The 22237-nt window shown below is 43.0% G+C and overlaps 1 protein-coding gene across 2 annotated transcripts in view; it reads right to left on the bottom strand.

The window, feature by feature from the left end:
• Positions 1-456: 456 nt before the first annotated feature.
• Positions 457-22237, bottom strand: part of LMAN1 (lectin, mannose binding 1) — a 33508-nt gene continuing 11727 nt past the window's right edge. Inside the window, exons 7-13 of one of the 2 annotated variants that reach the window (XM_029922417.1) lie at positions 21093-21151; positions 20531-20663; positions 18742-18935; positions 18558-18628; positions 8656-8809; positions 3768-3889; positions 457-3483 (exon numbers count right to left, since the gene is read on the bottom strand). In XM_029922417.1, coding sequence (XP_029778277.1) covers positions 3447-3483; positions 3768-3889; positions 8656-8809; positions 18558-18628; positions 18742-18935; positions 20531-20663; positions 21093-21151 — 770 coding nt within the window. In that variant the 3' untranslated portion in view covers positions 457-3446. Of the gene's footprint in view, positions 3484-3767; positions 3890-4337; positions 4587-8655; positions 8810-18557; positions 18629-18741; positions 18936-20530; positions 20664-21092; positions 21152-22237 lie in introns of those variants that run through there. The other variant, XM_029922418.1, reaches the window with a different exon arrangement.

Below are 22237 nucleotides of genomic sequence, written 5' to 3'. Positions count from 1 at the left end.
AGACAAGGATAAAGACACTGAACATCATGTTTGGAAGTGGCAGAGCCAACATTTAAACCCAGTTTTGTCTGACACCAAAGCCCTACTCTTTGCTTTTACTATGTGGGCTCTCAGGATTGGAATTACTTGGTTAAATAAATGGTGCTTGCCAAGGAGATTAAAGTACTTTTAAAACCGCCATTAGTAATGATTAAGAGTTCCAGCTTGTATTTGCTCATTAAAGATGAAAAACATCAAATGCACTGATTTAGTGAGTTTGTGTTCTTCATTACCAGCAAGGGTAAGCTGTGCCCACTGCCACCTCCACTTCTCTTTTTAAGCTTCTGTGCACTGATCCTGCATGAGGCAGGCCGCCGAGGCTACTGCGTGCAGAGCAAAAGGTAAACATGATCCCAATCGGGGCCTTCTTGGAAAATAAAGATCTACTTATCACCCGAGATCAAGGAAGGAGAAAAGTAAATTTACTAAAATATTTCTTTATTTGAGTAAGGTCAATGTCATTTCTTGAATTTCAGCTAGCGTCAAATAACAATCAGAAATAAAACACTTGACAAAATGTTACCCAATTGAAATTAACAGTGGATAGAAAACCCTTTTAAACTTTAAAAGAAATATATTAAACAGGCAAACATACAGGTCTAAAAAGTTGCAAGTGGTGATTTTACATTAGATCTTATAAATAAAAAAATCCACATAGTTGTGTGTTCACTATCTCCCTGCAGTTAAGTACACGAACAGGAAAAGATAATCACATCTTAATATTCACAACTGTTATTTAAATTCTTTACAAAGATTGTATATCTGCAATGCATTGGGTCAGGCAATCCCTTATTCAAGTAATTTCCGTTTTCCCCAAGTTATCAAAAAGTACAATTGTCTGAGATAAAATGCCACAAAATTTGCAATCGGGAAAGCAAAGAGCGGTAGCAGGCAGACTCTGAGGTGGGAGTTTTCACGGCCTAACACCGATCGGATGATTTCATGCGTTTAAAAGCCGTCAACCAAAGTACCAAGAGCTACGGGCAACGATCTGGTTTGGTGTATCGTTATTAATAAACCAAGAGTTTTAGTAAAAAGAACATTGTTACATATAAAAGAATCAGCGCTCATTGGCTAATGTCACTGATGCTGAAAATGTTCCATTACGCTCTCAGCTCAGCTGTAAACCAACTAAAGGCTTACACTTTTGCACTCCTCATCTTAGTGGTTCTCAGACGTCAGTGTGCTCAGAATCACCCGAGGTGCTTGCTGAAAACGACCTTCGGAAGCCCCGCCCCTGAGTTCTGATTGGGCGGCTTAGCACGGAGCCCCGGCCTCCGTGTTCTTCACAGACCACCAGGACCCAGACGGTCCACAGACCACACTTTGAGAAACGCTGATGCCCCTTTAATACCTAACAAAACACCTTTTGTTGTCTGTGACTTCACAGGGAAGTTTCGAGCTGAATAAAACATTCCAACAATCAGAGAACACACAGACACACTAAGTAAAAGCAGTAACCATTGTGTAACTGGATTTTTTTTTAAAGTGGCATCAGAAGCACAATGAGTTACACTAAAAATTTAAAATCAATTTTGTTTTCATCCAAGGCACCTGGAAAATACTTGCTGGTGTGAGAGAAGTCAACAAATTCAGTTACACAAAACAGTACAGAAATGAGAGGATCCTGGCAGTGACGGATTTCTCCACAGAGCGAATATCTTTCTTCAGAAATGAAACTACATAACGTCTGTGATTCTGAGGAAAAGAAACCGAATTTCAAATAATATGACGAAGAGCCTGTGCAAACTGCTTTCCGACAGGATTTTCAAGATGACTAAGGAAAAGAGAGAGAGATTCACGCGCTCCCCGGGCCGGGCCCCTCCGCACGCGGCGGACGCGCCTCTGGTTTTCCTGCCGGACGCTCGGGCGCGTGTGACACGGGACAGGCTACAGCCTTTCACCTCAAGAGGCCTTCCCGCCTTTCACGGCCCACAACTTACATGTTCTTCGGGTGGTTTTTTGTTCGTGTTTTTTCACAGATTAAGAGCAAATTGTGTGACGATGTCTCTGACACACCAATTTCAGAATGTTACTACCACCCAGCAGACCCACCACAGAAGCATGTTCTCTGGCCAAGTGGCCGGAGCGGAGAGGGTGGTCACGAGAACATTCTCGTTGGGCATTCCAGGACGAGCGCGAATCTGGAGAGCAAGGCTAGGCCGGCGCGCGCACAGCACGGAGCGGGCGCGCGGAGACGCCAGGCAGTCCGCTCAGGCTGTGAATGACTTTGAGAGCAAATTCACGAAGGTCTGCAGGAATCCAACAGTGCTGTTTGATAACACAGCATTATGTTGGCTTCTGTGACAAAGGACAGATAACTACTTAGAGAGCATTTTGAAGCAGTAAGAAATAGGTCTACATCAGCAGTGAAAACACGAGGTCTGCATTTGAAAGTGTCCTTGACCGTTTCGAGACTACTTAGAACTATGTCCAAAGACGACTTAAGAATCTACTACAGCCTCCTTGATTTACATGATACCAGACTATATGGCGTAATGTTAACCAAAACATAGAGGGTTTTGTGAGCTTTATCCTCAGGTTAGGCAGTCGAAGCTGGACTTACACACCGTACAACACAGGAGAAATAAGTTCCGTAAGTTACAAATAAACACAAAAATCATTTTCATAATCTTGAACTGACACTGTTGCAACAGAGGCATTCGGGAACGCGAGCGACGGTCACGGAACGAACACATCCCCGGGCGGAAGGGGGCCTCGGAAAACCAGCATCAGAGGAACGATGCCACCTCAGTGGGTTTCCAGGCAAAGAGCAGCTCTTCATTTTCTTCCGAAATTCCCTTTAAAAGTGAAATGTATCCTGGATAATCGGAGGGCAAAATACTTCAACATTCTGAAGCCTATTTTCTAGATCCTAAAGCTCTCAGACAAAATATTCTTTGATTTCAAAGGGAATGGCATTAAAGGCCTGCAGGACTGGGTCACAGAGTAGGGGGCTCTGACCTCTAAGAAAAGTCTCTGGTTACACAATGGACATGATGTGGGACTCTCAGACCGCAGAGTCTGGGGGGCAGGAGGGCAAGTGTATTTTAGGCTAAATAAAGAAACCTCCAACACGGGAGACGTAGGGGGGACTTTCACATTTGGAGGGGTGCCCCCGGTTTCTATTATTTACCATCTTTTTTTTTTTTAATCAATATTCTGTTCAGTGGCTGTATTCTACTGGCCAGAAATTCACTGCAATTTAAATAGATTTATGTACTATGCACAAATTTACATGTGGTTGTCTTTGTTTTTAAGGTTTATTCTTACTGCAAATCAATGTTTAAAGTTATTTTATACAAAATTTAATAATTTAGACTATGAAGCAATTTAAATATTTAAATTCCCTCAAAAAGACAACATTGTGTACACACATACGTGATGTGCACATATGAAAATGGTGGTCAAAAGAATTTTTTGGCAGCTGCTTCTTGCTGAGTCCTAAGGAAAAAAGAGAAAGAAAGAAAAGTGAAAGTTCTGTATATTTTACTTCAGAAAGAACAGGACTGCTTAAAATTGCAATGCAGTCTTTTGAAGTAGAAGACGCATCGAGATAAGCGTACATTCTATACACGCCTCCCTCGTGACTGACCCGGACCAGAAATAGTCTCTGCTTCGTGTACACCGAATTCTGTAAGTACTGAAGGCTCTGTTAAGCGCATTGATAACTCTGACTATTTAAAATTAAATACAGAAAAACGCTGAGTTACACTTTACAGACTTACCTATACATGATATAACCGACGAATAACACCGTTTGCACCACTACAAATATTACAAAGTGTATCGTGGATAAACACGATGGAAATGGTGGCAGTTCTGGGCATTTTGGTCTTTCATTTGATGGCTGCAAGGCAAGGAACTTTCTGTTACCGTTAGTCAGCCTAGTATTTTAGAAAAAGTAAATGTGCAATCTTTATACAATTCATGGTTAGCTGCATAAACTCAAGTATTTCATACTATAAATATCTTCTACCCCTCTAACGTTTACTACCTTTTTAAGTTCATTTATTTATTTATTTTTAGTAATCTCTACACCCAATGTGGGGCTCAAACTCATGACCCCAAGATCAAGAGTCGCCTGCTCTTCTGACCGAGCCAGCCAGAAGCCGCGGTCCCTGAACTTTCTGACAGAGCAGCTGATACCGGACGGCCTCCACTTCATGCTCCGGTCACTAACGCACTGCCATCTGGCTCGCATCTTCCTTAGTGACGATGAGTTCTCAGGGGTTTACATCTGTACATATGTACCCGCAGCATCAACCTAGCCATTGCAACACAGGCTGAAGCTGGGGGAAAATAACTTCACACAGAACTAAGGGAACAGACGATAATGCTTCGGATGAAAGGTCATAATCAGTAAGAAAACTATTAAGTCATACTTAAAAAAATATATCCAACACATACATAAAAATACAGTTAAGACAGATAGTATCTAAAAACATAAAGGAGACAAGATTACCTGCTAAAGACCTAAGTTCTTCCCTTCTGCCACATACTAGCTAACGACCTCGGGAAGTTATTTAACACATTAATTTTCTTTCCTAAAGAACAATAGGAAATAGAGTTTTTAGAAATCTGGTATTAGGCCTTCTGGGAAGGTGCACTACACATTATGGACCAACTGCCTCGCAGAAGGCAATCAGCAGACCTAGAAACAAGTCCACTCTAAGAGGAACACCCGCCTGTGGGCGCCTCAGCTGAGCACCCGACTCTTGATTTCAGCCTAGGTCATGAGCCTGAATCATGGGATCGAGCCCCGAGTCAGGCTCCGTGTGGGACATGGAGCTTGACTGAGAGTCTCTTTCTTTCCCTCTGCCCCTCTCCCTGCTCACACATGCTCTCTCCCTTAACTACAAAAAACAAAAACAAAAATCAAACTAACAAAAAAACCACCTATCTGCAGGCAAAGGCAGCAAACAAGATAGTAAGAAATTACGGGATCAGCATTTTAGGGGCAAGAAAAGGCCAAAGAAAGACAACTTTAAACCTATGGATCAGGGGTGTCTGGGTGGCTCAGTCAGTTAAGCATTGGACTTTGGCTCAGGTCATGATCTCCTGGTTTGTGAGTTCGAGTCCCACACTGGGCTCTGTGCTGACAGCTCAGAGCCTGGAGCTGCTTAGGATTCTGTGTCTCCCCCTCCCTCCCCCCCTGCTTATGCTCTCTCTTAAACATACAAAAATATTTTTAATTAAAAAAATAAACCCATGGATCAGAGAAGACATTAAAATGGAAACTAAAACAGTTCCTGAAAGGTTATTATAAATGCTCCATATAACACATCACAGGAGGGAGGAGCATGCTCTGCTTCCACCTCTGAAGGGCCGACTAGGAACAGCTCTCGCGCCCTGAACAACTAGAAAACGAGACAAAGTATATGAAACCGCTGTTTACTAACACTGGCCGCAGGCAGGGGCCCGGAGGTAGATCCTGCCGCACGGCGAGGGCCCCCGGGGAGAGGTGAGGGGTCCTACCGAGTTGAGAAGCCCGGGACTGCAGTTTCGGGAGGCGAAGGTGGCTGCATGTGACAGAATAGGGAAAGAGGCGACAGCAGAGATGGAAATCTCTGAGGTTTGCAGAGGAGCCCCTCACATCTTCAGCTGAATCTAATCTGCACGTGCGTGCTGTAAAACTCCACAGGGCTAGGAAAGAACTCCTCACAGCAAGAGGCCAAACAATTCCCAGAGCTCACGGAAAGGGCTGGAACGGTGTGTTCTCCCAGCAGCCAGCCAGGGAAGCCACTGTAGTGGCTTAGACTAGCGGTTCTCAACCCGCAGCAGCTTTATTTGGCCAGAGAACGTCCGGCCATGTCTGAAGACATCTGGAGCGTCGTGGCTGGGATGTCCTGCTGGCACCCAGGGCACAGAGGCCGGTAGCACACAGAACCGTTTCCCACGCAAAAAAGCATGTGGTGCAAAACAGCACTGGTGCTGGGACTGAGAAATCCTAGCCAGGCCCACCCTCACGAAGCTTACAAGGCACGCCTTGTAGAGATCAGACTAATCCCCACAGCTTAACTACAGACCGCAACGAAGTCGGATACTATTTAAAGGAAGACAACAAAATCCGACAGCCAGTAACATAAAAGTAGAAATGCTCAGCGTCCAATGAAAAATTACGAGGTGTGCAAAGAAGAAAATTTGACCCAGTCTTATGAGAAAAATTAATCAGAAAAAATAAGACCCAGAAATGACAATGATGGAATTACACAAGAAAGACATTAAAACATACTGCAAACCTGATCTCTGGGCTTATGAATGTAGAGAAAAATAGAAACATGATGAAGAAAGATATAAAAAAGGGACCTAAATGGAATTTCCAGAGACTAACAAACAAAAAGATACTCTGGCGGAGATTAACAGTACATTAGACGCTGCAGAAGAAAACATCAATAAACCTGAAGACGTAGCAACAGAAGTGATTCACAACTAGAAAAAGTCTAAGAGAGGCGCACTTGAGCACCTCAGTTGGTTAAATGTCTGGCTCTTAAAACTTTCTTTTTTGATGTTTTTTATTTATTTTTGAGAGATAGAGAGAGCGAGCGTGAGCAGGGGAGGGTCAGAGAGGGAGGGAGACACAGAATCTGAAGCAGGCTCCACGCTCTGAGCTGTCAGCACAGAGCCCGATGCAGGGCTCGAACCCATGAACTGTGAGATCATGATCAGAGCCGGAGCTGGACGCTTAACCAACTGAGCCACCCAGGCGCCCCCATGACTCTTGATTTTGATTCCTGTGTTGGGCTCTAAGATGACAGTGTGGAGCCTGCTTAGAATTCCCCCTCCCCTCAAAGTAAACAAATAAACATTAAAAGAAAAAAAAGAAAAGAAAAAGTCTAACGGAAAAAAAAACCCTGAAAGAAACATGGCTAAAAACTTTCCCTATTAAAGACAGTTATAAATGCATAGAGCCAAGATATTAAGCCCCAAGCAGAAGAAAAACAAAAGTAAAGCATATCATAATCAAACTGCTGAAAATCAGTATTAGATTAAAAATCTTAAAAGCAGAGAAAGACACATTCGGCACAGAAAAAAAAAGATTGACAGACTTCTCATGAGAAACTGTCCTGTAAACGATGACACAGTCACATGACAGGGCGTGTGGGGCTGTAAAAGCAGCCAGGACGGTCTGCATGCTACACTGGCCATGCGGAGAAGGGAGACACGTCCACCGTGTTACTGTGTTACCGCCTGGAGAAGAAGAGGAACATTTCCTAACGGTTTCTGCTTATAGCAAGAAACAAAGGATGGATAAACTACAGCCCCCACAATTCATTTCTCTCATTATACAAGCAGCTTGGGCATCTTTTCCTATATGGCACGAGCTTTTCCTTTTTTTTTTTTTAATAATTAAAAAATATATATTTATTTTAAGAGGGAGGGCGAGAGCACGAGCAGGGGAGGGGCAGAGAGAGGGAGAGAGACACAGTCCCAAGCAGGCTCGGCACTGCTAGAGCAGAGTCACGTGGGGCTCAAACTCCCAACCTGTACGGCCATGACCCGAGCTGGGATCAGAGTCACCAGTTTAAGGGCCTGAGGCACCCAGGCGCCCCGGACAAGCTCTCCCCACGGACGCCATCCGTTTCTCCAGCACGTGTTTAATAGGGTTGTTTCACATTGAGCTTTTAGTCGCGGTCATTTTGGGGAAGTTGGGTCACAAGAGGAGGAGGCGAGCGCTACAAGCACGTGTGAGCCGGGAAGGGGTCTGAGTGCCGGCGGGCGAGGAGAGAGCAGCAGCACGGCCCGTCTGCCCGTCGTCTGGTGTCGTCTGTTGTGCGCATCAAGCTTGGAAAACGTGCTACCTATTTTTACAGGTATGGCCAATCTCTAAACACATACCTGGGGTTTATACTTAAAACACAGGCCTAACAAAGTAAAATAACCCCCTCCCCACCTCCTCCCCCAAAAGACAAAAGAACGACAGGAGAAGTCGTTGGACAAAAGAAGGGTCTCGCCTGAGAAGGGCCTGCAGCCAGCCCGTCGCTGCCCCACGGCCCAGGCAGAGATGCACGGGCGACCCGGCACCTGGGCGTCTCGGGGAAGGATCAAGAGAGAGTCACCATTTTTTAAGCTGTTTATCTGATATCATTGCTGAAAATAAGAACTTTTTCTAAAAGAAAATTTGCAGAAAGAATCTAGGAAAAAAGCCAGAAATTATGATGGCTACAATGACAGGAACAGCAAGTATTTTTTCAAAAAATTCTGTTCAGTAGGGCATGGGAGCATGGAACAAAAGACATTTGGATCATATGGAATAATTTCACCTTGAATATTAAAAATGAACACTAGTACCAATTAATTAGTACTAAGATATTTTCAGTAGAATATGTGTTCCTCCTGGGGCGCCGGGGTGGCTCAGTCAGTTAAGCGTCCAGTTTCAGCTCAGGTCATGCTCCCATAGTCTGTGGGTTTGAGCCCCGCATCGGGCTCTGTGCGGACAGCTCAGCTCTGTGTCTCCCTCTCTCTCTGCCCCTCCCCCACTTGCACTCTGTCTCTGTCTCTCAAAAGTAAATGTTTAAAAAAAAACTTAATAAAAATAAAATAAAATAAATATGTGTTCTTCCTTTTCTAACTAAGGAAGGCTGACAATGATAAAGTAGACGGAAAAGAGCTTACCATATTTCGCTGCACTAAGTTATCGATGTCCCGCTTTACTATGTGAAGGTGCTCTTTGATATCGTTGAAGTGCTGCGTGGACTCATAAACCCCCCCTGCAGACCCGGGATGCTGCAGGCCGCTGACCAGTCTGACGGTGTCACTCAGCGAGTTCCTGAAACAGAAGATCCCCTGAGACAAGACTGCGAGGAAAATGGTTTTTTCAGTCACACATTTCAAGTGGCTAAATATATTCCTAAGCCCAATATGGTAGATTATTTTTAAAAAATTAGTATTTTGAAATAGAGCTTTCCTAGTTGGTTCGATGGTGATAGGTTATCGTTAAGCTGAAACAGAGCTGTCTTCAAGGTTGGAAAATAATTTACAAAACTACAACTTAACATTATGCCTTTCTTTCACTACACAGATCGTGTAAAAATAGCCACATGGGGAATACCGCTAAATAATGTGTGTTAAAACCAGTATCATAAATGTATACTGAATAACATAATAGGTGATACTCTTTTTTCTTAAAATGTTTATTTATTTTGAGAGAGAGAGAGTGCGTGAATAGGGGGAGGGGCAGAGAGACAGGGAGGGAGAGAATCCCAAGCAGGCTCTGTGATGTCAGCACAGAGGCCGATGTGGGGCTCGATTCCATGAACCATGAGATCATGACCTGAGCCGAAACCAAAGAGTCAGATGTTTACTGACTGAGCCCCAGTGATGGGTGATCCTCTGAATGGACTTAAATCTAAGGGTTTAATGTTGTGCAATAAAGGATTAACTCATCAGGCCTGGGCTGCACAAACCCTGCATATTCCAAAGGTTTTTAGGACTGGCCTTTGAAATCTTACCTAACAGGGGTATCCTTGTCTACCTGGAGCCTTGGACCACGCCAGATGGTTTATGTTAATAGTGTGATTTATGTTTTTGTTTGCACGGGGCTGAGGCGGCGGTAACGGTCTGACCTCTAGAGGGAGTCGAGACTGAGGGGTTAAGGTCAGTTATAGGAGTGTGCCAGGCCTATGTGACTGACCCCTAAATCCTGGACACTCAGGCCTGGGGGCCCTCCCTGGGCTGGCAACGCTGTGTGCCTGTCACCCGTCGCCACTGGAAGGAATGAGCACGGTTCATGCAACCGTACATGAGAGACCCTGGTTTCTTCTGGACCCCACGCCAGGCGTACGCCTCTCATCCTTGATTTTATTTCCTAGCCTTTCACTATAAAAAATCACAACCATGAGCACTTCTAGGAAATCACAGAACCAGGGGGTAGCCTTAGGGACCCCAAGACAAATGTATTCTACCTATTTCTCCATGCAGTTCCATCATACCGCACTTTATACAAACCTAGGACTCCGGCTAGAACCCAACGAGAGAAGCACCAGTGTCAAATAAGGAGGAGAAGCTGGCTGTCTGACACACCGGTGTGGCAGTCTCTGATGTGGTGTCTTTTGGGAGAGTAATTCTGACCTCACAGAATGTTTTACTTGACACCATGACATCAAATACAATCTCCCTGTAAGATGTGCTTCCACTGTTAGACGTAAGATAAAGAGTTTGAACACCAAGTGTGACCTTCGGTTATGAGTTTGAACATGCTAGTGAGAGACTACAAAGTTGTTGTTGTTGTTTTAAATGATGGCAGAAATATAACAAAACTATTTACTAAGGAAGAAAGGAAAATTTATGAATTTCAAGTTACCCGAAAATGTCAGGTTATTTTACTTAAAAAGCTCTGTAGGTGGCAAGAGGTTTATGTTATTAACATTTGTATTATATCCCCCCAGGTCTAGGGGGTTTGGGACGTGGTAAGTAAAATAAGAATGGACGGGCAAGCTGATGGATATGCAGGGGTTCACTACGCTAATCTCTCTACTTCTGTGTATGTTTGAAAACGGCCAGAGTCTTTAAAAATCCTTATGGGACTCCATAACCTCTTTGTAGCTCATCTTTCTAACTCCATCTCCTAATGCTCTGTTTTATGTCTAGGCTCCTGTTGTTTCCTGAAGATGTCTTTCACTTTAAGCCTCTGGTCCATGATGCTTTTGTCAGTTCTGACCCCTCCCTCCAAGAGCAACATCTAAAATGGAAAGCCTAGTTCAAATGGCTACCTTCCTCTGTATTCTCCTTCCCGTGAGCCTTCAATGTCAAATGCAGCCACACCCTAAACACACACACACACACACACACACACACACACACACACACACATTTCTTCTTTGTATCTATAAGGAGATTATCTTCCTTGTTGGGCACATGCTCCCCAGGAATAGGGTGCATGGCTCTGATTTCCTGACAATGACTTTGACAGTTATAGTTTAATTTGGATAAATGAATAAATAACTTATCTAACTTTCCTTGGAGTAAAATGTAGTTTAAAAACTAAAAGCTTTTCCAGTTAAAAAATGAGGAGAAGACATGAACTGGCATTCTTCCAAAGAAGACATTGAGATGGCTATCAGACACATGAAAAGATGTTCAACATCATTCATCATCAGGGAAATACAAATCAAAACTACAATGGGATATCACCTCACACCTGTCAGAAGGGCTAACATTAACAACACAGGAAACAACAGATGTTGGTGAGGATGTGGAGAAAGGAGAACCTTCTTACACTGCTGGTGGGAATGCAAACTGGTGCAGCCACTCTGGAAAACAGTATGGAGCTTCCTCAAAAACTTAAAAATAAAACTACCCTATGACCCAGCAATTGCACTACTAGGGATCTGCCCAAAGGATAAAAACGCACTGATTTGAAGGGATACATATACCCCGATGTTTATAGCAGCATTATTGAAAATGGCCATGTTACAGAAAGAGCCTAATATCCATGGACTGACTGATGAACGAATAAAGAAGATGTGGGTATACGTATATGTGTGTGTATACACACACAGACACAGACACACACACACAATGGCGCATTACTCAGCCATAAAAAGAAAAAGAATGAAATCTTGCCATTTGCAATGATGTGGATGGAGCGAGAATATTGTGCTAAATGCAGTAAGTCAGAGAAAGACAAATACCAAATAATTTCACTCATATGTGGAATTAAGAAATAAAACAGGAAAGGGAAGAAAAATAAGGCAGCAAATCATAAGAAACAGAACCATAGAGAACAAACTCAGGGTTACTGGAAGGGAGGAGAGGAGGGGGATGGGCCAGATACGTGATGGGCATTGAGGAGGGCACTTGTTGTGATGAGTACTGGGTATAGTAGTAAGTGATGAATCACTAAATTCTACTCCTGGAACCAACATTACACTGTATGTTAACTAACTAGAATTTAAATAAAACTTTGGAGGAAAAAAATTTTTTTAATTAAAAAAAAGAGAAACACACAAGTAAAGAAAAGAAAAAATTAAAAAAAATAAAAAATAATAAAAAGGAAAAGCTCTGCTGGAAGAAAACAAAAAAGGTGAACTCAAATCTCAGAATTACTTAGAAATAACAGTAGGTCAGGCTGAATATTAAGTATAATTGATCTCCAAAAATTATGTTAGACTTATATGAACAAGGAAGACTTTAAATCTCGTTACAAAATATCTCAAGTGCTTCCTGAATGTCATGTGTTGATTAAAATTTCTTAATGACACACATGCTTGAGAAAACTCATGTGAGTCTAAGCTCTTCCATCAAAACTCAAATTAAGGGGAAAAAAATCTTAAAAAATTAAAATTAAAATTAAAAACTCAAATTAAGGACTTATTTTAATATAGCTAAATACTTAGCGAGCAGCAAGTATCCTAGAAGACAGAACTTCCTCGCGTATCCGCAGTGACGAATACCGCTTCTCAGGACCTGCACTTGCTCACGTGTAAGCATCTTTGTAAGAACAAAGACCGAATCACTTAACATGTTCCCGTCAGCCACTCCTTTGTTCCCCTGTCGATCGTGCTAACGTAGACTTGGTAGGTGGTGTGAGCCAGGCAATTTTTGGGGACAGGAATTGAGAGAAACGTGAGCTCCTGCCCTGCGGACCTGTGGTCTGGCCGGAGAGCCACCTCAGGGAGGCGTCTGGCGCTCAGAGCACCACGAAGAGGGGGCTCCTCCCCGCAGGGTCCTGAGAGCAGGGTATGGAGGGTGACCAGGGTCCCACGGTGGTGGGACTGGTGGAGGGAGGGGACAGGTCACGTCCCTGACGTGAGAGAGAGGGCTGGAGAGCCCCAGAGAAGCACACCCTTTCAGGGGTGACTTAAGGAGGAGCCAAGAGTGGAGAAGGCTGAACCAGCAGAGGGGCCGGACTGGAACCACGTCCGGTGACAGGGGCGCGGGAGTGCGGCCACCACAGGAAGCCCTTCTCAGGGAAGACGAGACAGAAGGCAGAGCACCGCAGTTTGGCAGTGATGACAGGCGGTTTGGTGTACTCTTAGAAACTCGGATAAAAAAGAAGGAAAAAGAGAAGCAACAGTTAAAAAGCGTCAATTAAAGATTTGCTTTATTTTCATTAGTTTTAACTACTGGAAAAGCAAACCCACTTAGAAATGGAAGCGGCACCGAGGGAAGGTTAAAGGCAGAAGACACAGAATCACTGGTGGAACAAGGGTCAGCAGTGGCAGAAAGCGCGGGATCCAGAGCGGACTAGAGGCAAAGCGGAGCCAGTGGTGGGGGCCTGGGTCACAGGCCTGAGCAGAGGGGCATATGCTGGGTGAGCCGATGTGATGATCAGGAATGAATAAAGGTAGCGAAGCACTCGAAGTATTGCATTACGGGGTCGGGCTGAAGGCACAGAAAAGGGGAGTTAAGAGCAAGGTCCCAGGGGCACCTGAGTGGCTCAGTCGGTTAAGCCTCCTACTTCGGCTCAGGTCAGATCTCATGTTTTGGGTTTGAGTCCCGAGTCAGGCTCTGTGCTGACAGCTAGCTCAGAGCCTGGAGCCTGCTTCCAGTTCTGTCTCCTTTTCTCTCTGCCCCTCCCCCTCTCATGCTCTGTCTCGCTCTGTATCAAAAATAAATAAAACTTAAAAAAATTTTTTTTTAAAAAGAGCAAGGTCCCAGAGAATATGTGAGAATATTTACACAAGGGGTGCCTGGGTGGCTCAGTCAGTTAAACATCTGATTCTTGATCTCAGCTCAGGTCACCATCTCACAGTTGGCAAGTTCAAGCCCCGTGGAGGGCTCCTCAATGGCAGGACAGAGCTTGCTTGGGATCCTTTCTCTCCATCTCTTTCTGCCCCTTCCCTGCTAATGCTCTCTCTCTCTCAAAAAAAAAAAAAAAAAAAAGTCTAGCACAGTCCTTAGAATGCAGCAGGTACTCAGTAAATTAGGTAAAAGTACACATGAAATGTTCAACACTGCCTACTCATGGAAAAGAGCATTTATACTTTGAATTCAACATTTAAAAAATGTAACTAATTAACAAATGACACAAACCAACACACACAGACGGTAGAGATTGAAAAACATTTCTAATTCTGTTCATTGAAAAGGTCTAGAAGTGGAGCACCTGGCTGGCTCAGTCAGTGAAGCATGTGACTCTTGATATCTGGGCTGTGAGTCTGAGCCCCTCATTGAGGGTAGAGTTTTCCACTAAAAAAAAAAAAAAAGGCCTAGAAGCAATGACAATCCAGTAGCAATAAGCACTAGACTTTTTATATAACACACACCATGTCCCATTAAAAGACAAGGGTCCAAGGGTTCCCCAGTGGATCAGTCAGTTAAGCATCCGACTCTTGATTTTAGCTCAGGTCATGATCTCCCAGTTCGTGAGTTTAAGCCCTGACAAGGTGGAGCCTGCTTGGGATTCTTTCTCTCTGCCCCTCCCTTGCTCATGCGAGCACTCTCATTCTCTAAATGAATAAACTTTAAAAAAGACAAGGGATCCAAAGATAAATGCCTTTTGTCACATGTGGGATGGAAATGTACAAGAGAAACCTGGAACGTCTTTTTTTTTTTTTTTTTAAAGTAGGCTCCATGTCCAATGTGGGGCTTGAACCTATGACCCTGAGATCAAGAGTCGCAAGTTCTACTGACAGAGCCAGCCAGGTTGCCCTGAGACGTGGAAAGTCTTACACCTTAAAGAAAAGAAGCTATCAAAGACGACAGAGTTCTGGGGTTATGTCAAAAGGACACAGGAGCTAACCCGGGCTGCTAGTGACCGAAGATGAGACCCTTTGAATATCACTTGTAAAGATTAATGGATCATAATGGCAAAAGTGTTAAAATCCAGGAGTTGAAAAGAAAAAAACCCCACCCCTCACGACCTCATCATTTAACCCTGCGGGGTGCCAGGGCGCCAACTCGGGATTTTGAGAAATGGTAAGGAAAAAAGAGTCAAGTATTTATTCTGCCTTTCCTGGAGTATTTCAGGATAACAAACAAGTGATGGGAGAAATTCTTTTCAACCGGACAGGGTACCTGAGGAGAGAGTGCCGCCTTTCAGCGACCTCGACCTTGAGGTCCTCGAAGGAAATGAGGGACTCGGGCTCCAGCCATTACTGCCGCTAAAACGTGGCGAAGCTGCTCCAGGCAATGCATGGTGAAGAGCTCAGGCTGACAGCAGCCAGTCATTAACAACTGTTGAGCCTGGGGCATGGGGACGTGAGGGAAGGCTTTTACGCTCAACTTCTCCGTAAGTCTGAACATTTCTAAAGGGAAAATAACTATTGGCAAGGCTGTCTGGCACGCTGGAAACAGCACTTCAAAGTAAGGAGACCAGGAAACTAGTTCCGACTGTTTCCTGTTGTGACCTTCTATCACTCAGGGCCTTTTTTTCTTTTTCTGTAAATTTTAGGGGGCTGTACCACATCCTTCTGCTCAAAAAATTCTATAATCCTAAGGATATGAAAGTTCCTACAGACACAACTCACCTTTTCCATAAAAGACAAGTATTTCCTGTCTCTTTACATTGTTTTTCCTGAAGCTTAATCCAGAAGGAAAAACACTGTAGAGGACAAATTTAGAAACTCGAGTTCAGATTTTACACTAACTTAAGGTATGCATGACATTCGTTCTCAATTGGTAAGTGGGAGTTTACAAGGATTGCTAACTACCCTAAATACGCCCTTCATGAACACGGACCACTAGGATTTACGGACCACTAACTGAATCTTAAGATGTTCGAGTACTCCTGTTAAGTGAAACAAGCAAAGCACAAAAGGGTACCTAGAGTATGCTACCATTCACATAAGAAAGAAGGGGACCTAAGGAAACACACATGTGCAGAAGAGATACAGGACGAACGAACTAGAAATTAATGGGACAGGTCACCAACAGTGGGTGGGTGGGAAAAGGCTGGAAAGAAGGGGACAAGTGGGGATGGGGTGGCAGTGGTGAAGAGGGGGTGATACTTCAGCAAACACATACATTTCGATTCTTAGAACCACGCAGAACATAGTATTTACATACCTTCATACACCAAAAGTACACACAATGAAAATCAGCCAGGCTGTAGGAAGAATACAAACGCTAACAAAGACATTTAACTCTCTTCTAGATGCGTACTGTAACCACACTGGAGAGAGTGGGGCAGAAGAGAACTGAAGTAAGTAACTGTCTGGAAAACAGGGTCTGCATTACAAATTGGAAAGCCAGAGGCAAAAGGAACTTCACACAAATTCATCCGTAAATAGGTTTCTCACAGTGACAGAAGGTAACAATCTGAAACCACTTCATACTACGGAACACTAACTAAAACAAGTACATACATCATAGATAAGAAGAAGCAGGTTTCTTCCTCTTGGAGAAAAATTTTCAAATAAGGAAAGGACGAGGTAAAAATCAACTCTGTACTACTGTTCAGTCCAGTCTGGTCCAACCCGAATCCAAGGTGTGCGGATAATCTCAGGGTTTTTTAAAAATACAAATGTAGAGTGATGGGCACAAAAACAGAGATACACGTGTGCATGTGGGTTATTACACATTCATATATTCCACAGCTCTGTCTACTGAGCTGGCCCAGAAGCAGCGGCACCACAGTGGTAATGAGCTCACCTAGTGCCCAGATCTAGGGTTCCTAAATACCTTTCTCCAGTAAAAGGAACCAGGGCTCACTGAAGAAGGGGTTGATTCTGGAGCTGGGTCAGAAAATACAAGATGAGCCTGAAACACAGTGTAGCACCAGAAAGTAAAGAAATGCTTTAAAAAAAGATGGGGCTTGTTGAAAGAACACAGAAGTCAACCTGGAGGAGTTCTGAATTATCAAAGTTGAACAATCTGAGCAACAAATGACAGTCCTGGACCGTAATTCACAGAATGTCTGTAAGTCCATATGGTATCACTATTGAGTAAATAAATGGAGGAGAACAGAGAGCTGGTCCTTTCAGAATTCCCAAAAATATATGGGAAGGAATAAGGAAAACAGGAAAAAATTAGCATTTGGGAAACATCTCGTTCTTGTTTCAGGCAAGACATCAATGGATGCTACAATTAGCAAGCAAAAGTTTAAACTAAAAGAGGATATTTCATATTTACATTGCCTCAAGGTATCTTTTCCAAATTATAATTAATCACCAAGGGAAACATAGTAACTTTAAAGTAGAGAAAGCAAGAAATAACCACCAGAACCAAGTGATCACAGCAACAGCAACAAGCCACACCGACTTCATGAACATGATACAATGTTGTATTCTTCTCAAAAATGCAGAACCTCCATCCAATCATGAGCAAACACCAGACAAACCCAAACTGAGACAGTGGACCAAATAACTGCTCAGTGCAAACTGTCACGGTCATGAAGGATCAGGGAAGATGGACTATTTCAGACTGCAAAAGTCTGAAGAGAACTAACTACTGCAATGTATGTTGCTGGACAGGACCCTGGAACAGAAACAAGGCATTCATGGGAAATAGGTGAGATTTGAATAAGATCATTAGTTTAGTTAACAGGACTGTACTGATGTGAATTTCTTAGTTCAGACAACTGTGCTGTGGTTACATAAGGTGTAAACGTTAGGGGAAGGTGGGTGAAGGATATACGGAAATTGTACTATTTTTACAATGTTCAAAGTCTAAAATTATATCAAAATAAAGACTTTTAAAATAATGTTACATGATCCAGTCTATTTCTAAAAGAATTTAACTATACCTTTAGAGTAATAAATATATATTCTAATCATGAGTTCGTTCGCATCCTAAAGATTTTTTAAAATGCCAAAGAGTACAAGGGAAAGAAGTACAAATGTGCAGTCATACGTTGGGTTGCCTTTAATTTCTACGTGTAGATATTATCACCCTCTGGTGAACCTGACACTGTTTAATTTTCCAGTGCTAAAGAACTCGCCGCGACACTTTGTTTGTCCAGGGCCGTATTGGCTGGGGCAGTGCTCTCAAGTGTTAGCTGATGAAACGGAACATTTTGGCTGTTTCTAGGCACCAAAAGCTCTTAATTATCTGCATAAGTGAACTTTTTAGAAACTTATCAAAGTTCCACAGACACAGCACCCCCTCTCGCTCCAACACTATGTGCAGTCTCTCTTAGCGGACAAGACGGAAAGAAAGAGAGGCCGTCCCATACGGCATGCTTCCTTCCAAATGGTTTTATTCCATCAAAAAGGTCCTGCATCAGGCATGCCCGTGCTGTAGCCCTACGGTCCTATGCATGTTTACTCTTCTAGCACTTTTTCGTAGAATTTTTATATATTACATACATTCTTGTTATGTTAGAAATGTATGAATAGTCCTGGCTGTCAAGGAGCTGTGACAAACATATTTTCTTGTACAATACTAAAGCATTTTTCCTTTTCTGGCTTAGAACAATTTGCAAACTTAGTGGTATTGGTACTTTTTAAATATCCATGTTCCTGTACTTTACATTCCCCTATTTATAAAATGAATCAAAAAAAAATCTACAACACGATTCTTATCCTCACGCAGAATTCTTACAATAATAATGTGCTTGCATATATACAGAGCGAAGTCGTGCATTTCGGATAAATTTATCACTTAACACTCAGGCATTACTTTTGTAGACTTACTTCACTTCATTGACTTGTCTCAGAATCTCATGCTGAGAGTTCACCACAGTATCCAGCTCTTGCTGAGTGATCTGGAGGGAAAACAAAAGAATCCGATTCTGTACAAACAGACTGCACAACAGCCTCTCCTTGCCGCTTCTCCATGAGGCTGCCTAAGGCTCACACGCGTGTCTGGAAAGCGCACCTGTCCGTGCTGCCCTGGGATTGCGGCTCCTCTTTTAGAGATCTCCTCCGTCAAGGAAGAGACGTATCTCCTCTGTTCATCCAGAATCATATCTAACTGTCGGTTCAGCTGCTTGATTTCAAGGTGGATACGATTCTGTCCTTCAAAGATTTGTCTCAGCTCGCGGTCTCCTACACTCTCAAATATTTCATCCGCTGAAATGGAAATTGCAAATTAAAATTATTAAAAAAGGTTTTGAAATACCATAAGTAACTAAAGTATCAATATACAGGAAAATTAGAGGCACCTGGGTGGTTCAGTTGGTTGAGCGTCTGACTCATGATTTTGGCTCAGGTGTTGCATGATCCCAGGGTCGTGGGATCAAGCCCCACCTTGGGCTCTATGCTGAGTGTGGAGGCTGTCTGAGAGTCTCTCTCTCTCTCCACCCCCTCCCCTACTCCCATTTCTCTAAATAATAGTAATAAATAAAATATACTAAAGTTAGGACATCACCACTATGTTCTACTCCAGTGGTATGACCCCGCCGCCATAGTAAACACGCAGATCATCGATTCAATCATGACAAGATCACTATTTGTTTTTTGCCATCTCTGCTGGCTGAATACTTATAAATTAGTTCTGAATTTTTTTTCACCTAAAAATAATTTCTTCAAATATACTGTGTAATTCTACCTCTATGAAAGGGTAGAACGAATCTTTGTTACTAGGGGTCAGAACAGCGGCTGCCTCTGTGGAGCAGGGCTGGCTTAAAAGAGGCATGAGGGCACTTCACAGGGCGATAAAAAAATATTCTATGTGCTGATCTGAGTGTGAGTTATGCATGTATATGCATTTGTCAAAATTCATCAAACTACACTTAAAATCTGTATATTAAAATTATTTTTAAATTATTACTTACGTGATAAATTTAAAAATGCAGTTGAGAAGAGCAGGCTTTCCTTTTATACCTGACTATGCTGAAAATAAGACTATTTCATTTGAGCACTTTTTACAAAATGCTTCAGGACATACTTACAAACCATAGGTTGATATTTAAAACAAATCCAAGAAAATAATTAAATTTATCTTTTGTTTTTAGTTGCATGGAGCCTGATTCATACTGGCTGTGAGCTTTATTATACAGCTTTGATCATCTGTGCTGGTGGGGACAATCCAAATAAAAGTTAGCAGAGAATATGAAGCCACGCCATTTGGACGGGTCACGTTTTAGTTTTGGACAGCTAGCACACCTAAGTTCTCACTTACACTGGCTTAGACTAATTGTTTTAATATTTGCAAATTTCAAGGTCCAGAGTTCTGTCTAGCAGTAAAAGGGAAGGAGGGCAAGAGAATCATTTCACGTTACTTCCACAAACCTTCCGATATTTTTCCAGTAGTATCTCTATGTTAATAAGGAAATGTGTGCCACTCAAAAAGGAAAGACATACACCTTAGATGATTTCATTCCATAGATATTTACTGAGTCTCAACTACTAGGTCAGCAATGGGGCCCTTTTTTTTTTTTTTTAGGTTTAGGGGGCAGAACAGTAAACACGCAAACAGAATCCCTGTGCTCACAGTCTGCCCTCCGGTGGATGGCGGTTCAGCCACACCACCTGGATGACATCTCCCCCTGCGCGCTTTCCTAAGCCACACCCTCCTACTGGGGGGACATCAACCTCCGTGCCCCCGGACGGCACACCTGCTACGCTGCTCCCGGAAACTACCTGTATGTGCAAGACAGGAGCGCGACCAGATGCACGCATGTGCCACAGCCCCCGCGGTCCGAGCACAGCCGCCTCCGACTCACCAGGATGCCCCTGAAGGTCCGGGTGGCCCTTCTGGAATTCCTCCTTTTTTTTATCCAATTCTTGTTGAAAGTGCTCAAATTCCTCCTGATACTTTTCTTTTTCTTTTTCTGAAATTTCTTTATCTGGTGTGGGCTTTTTTGGAATTTAGAATCATTAAAAACAAATTAAAAGGGTAAGAAAATAATAAACCTCAATATACTTTTCTCCCCTTCATCTTAACTACTCTACTAGTTGAAAGGTTAACATAAAAATGTCATTTTCTTATTTATATCATAGGCAATTGACTTGCTACTAATAATTACAGCAGAACAATAACGCTGGGCACTGCCATTTCCTGCGTGCCCGCTAGCAGTGCACTGTCTGATTTCATGCTCACGGCAGCACAAGGGCCTCCGCTTTACCGGAAGAAACGGAGTGGAAGCGGAAGCTGAGTAACGTTTACAAGGTCATATAGCGGGAACAGGCAGGAGCAAGACCCACACCGAACCTGGGCTTCCCAAGGTTTCAGCTACAGAGAGCTACCAGCAAAGCAAACAAACTTTTTGAAAAAATTATACTTACTGGTTCTTTCCCAGGCTCAGTCAATTGGAAAGTCAGAAAAGAAAGGACATCATGGTCATCTACAAATTAAAACAAAATAAAACAAAAACAATACTGAAAAAGTTCTGTAACAGATTATTTTTATGATTGTGAAATTACTGCAGAGAGATCCATTGCTTTAAAAATGATCTGTATGAAAAGTAACAAATATTCACTCTAATCTGGTAAAGGCAGTGATGCTCTGTGAGCTTAGAGATAAAAATTCACCACAAAGATTTACACCAGAAATAAAAGTCACGTTCTTTTATTCTAAACCAGAATATCTGACATTGCTTAATAAATAACACATGTTTAATAAACAAGGAGATAGGGGCGCCTGGGTGGCTCAGTCAGTTAAGGGTCCGACTTCAGCTCAGATCATGAACTCATGGTCGTGAGTTCAGGCTACGCATCAGGCTCTGTGCTGACAGCTCAGAGCCTGGAGCCTGCTTCAGATTCTGTATTTCCTTTTCTCTTGGCCCCTCCCCTACTCACACTCTCTCTCTCAAAAATAAAAATAAACATTAAAATATAAAATAAAGGGGAGCCTGGATGGCTGAGCCGGCTAAGCATCAGGCTTCGGCTCTGGTCATAATCTCGTGATTTGTGGGTTCGAGCCCCGCATAGGGCTCTGCGCTGACAGCTCAGAGCCTGGAACCTGTTTCAGATTCTGTGTCTCCCTCTCTCTCTCTGACCCTCCCCTGCTTGTGCTGTCTCTCTCTATCTCTCAAAAATAAATAAAAAACAGAAAATAAAATAAAATAAGGGGATAAAGGCTAATAATAAAGAAGGGATAAGGGAACAAACAAACAAAGGTCAAAACAAGCCCAAACTCCTAAAACTGGCACCAGGATCCTCCCATATTTCCCCACAAATCTCCTTCACAGACTGTGCCCAAGTCAAATGATACAAAATTCTGTCCTTCATGTAATTCCACACCTGTCTCTGAACCTTTCTTATAGTACTTACCACTTCTCGCCTTCCTTTCTTGTTACGAACTTGACCCTGCTTTGTCCTGGCCTACTGGGGGAGCCCTGACTTATCCATGTTGTCCTGGCGTTACTGTAATAGTGTCTTCTTTTACTCTCAGAGCTTTCCAATTTAGAGAATATGATCATGTTATCTAA

The sequence above is a fragment of the Suricata suricatta genome, chromosome 14 (assembly GCF_006229205.1).
Source record: "Suricata suricatta isolate VVHF042 chromosome 14, meerkat_22Aug2017_6uvM2_HiC, whole genome shotgun sequence".
Taxonomy (NCBI): domain Eukaryota; kingdom Metazoa; phylum Chordata; class Mammalia; order Carnivora; family Herpestidae; genus Suricata; species Suricata suricatta.
Note: the sequence above shows the minus strand (reverse complement) of the source record. Positions and strands in the feature narration are given on the sequence as shown.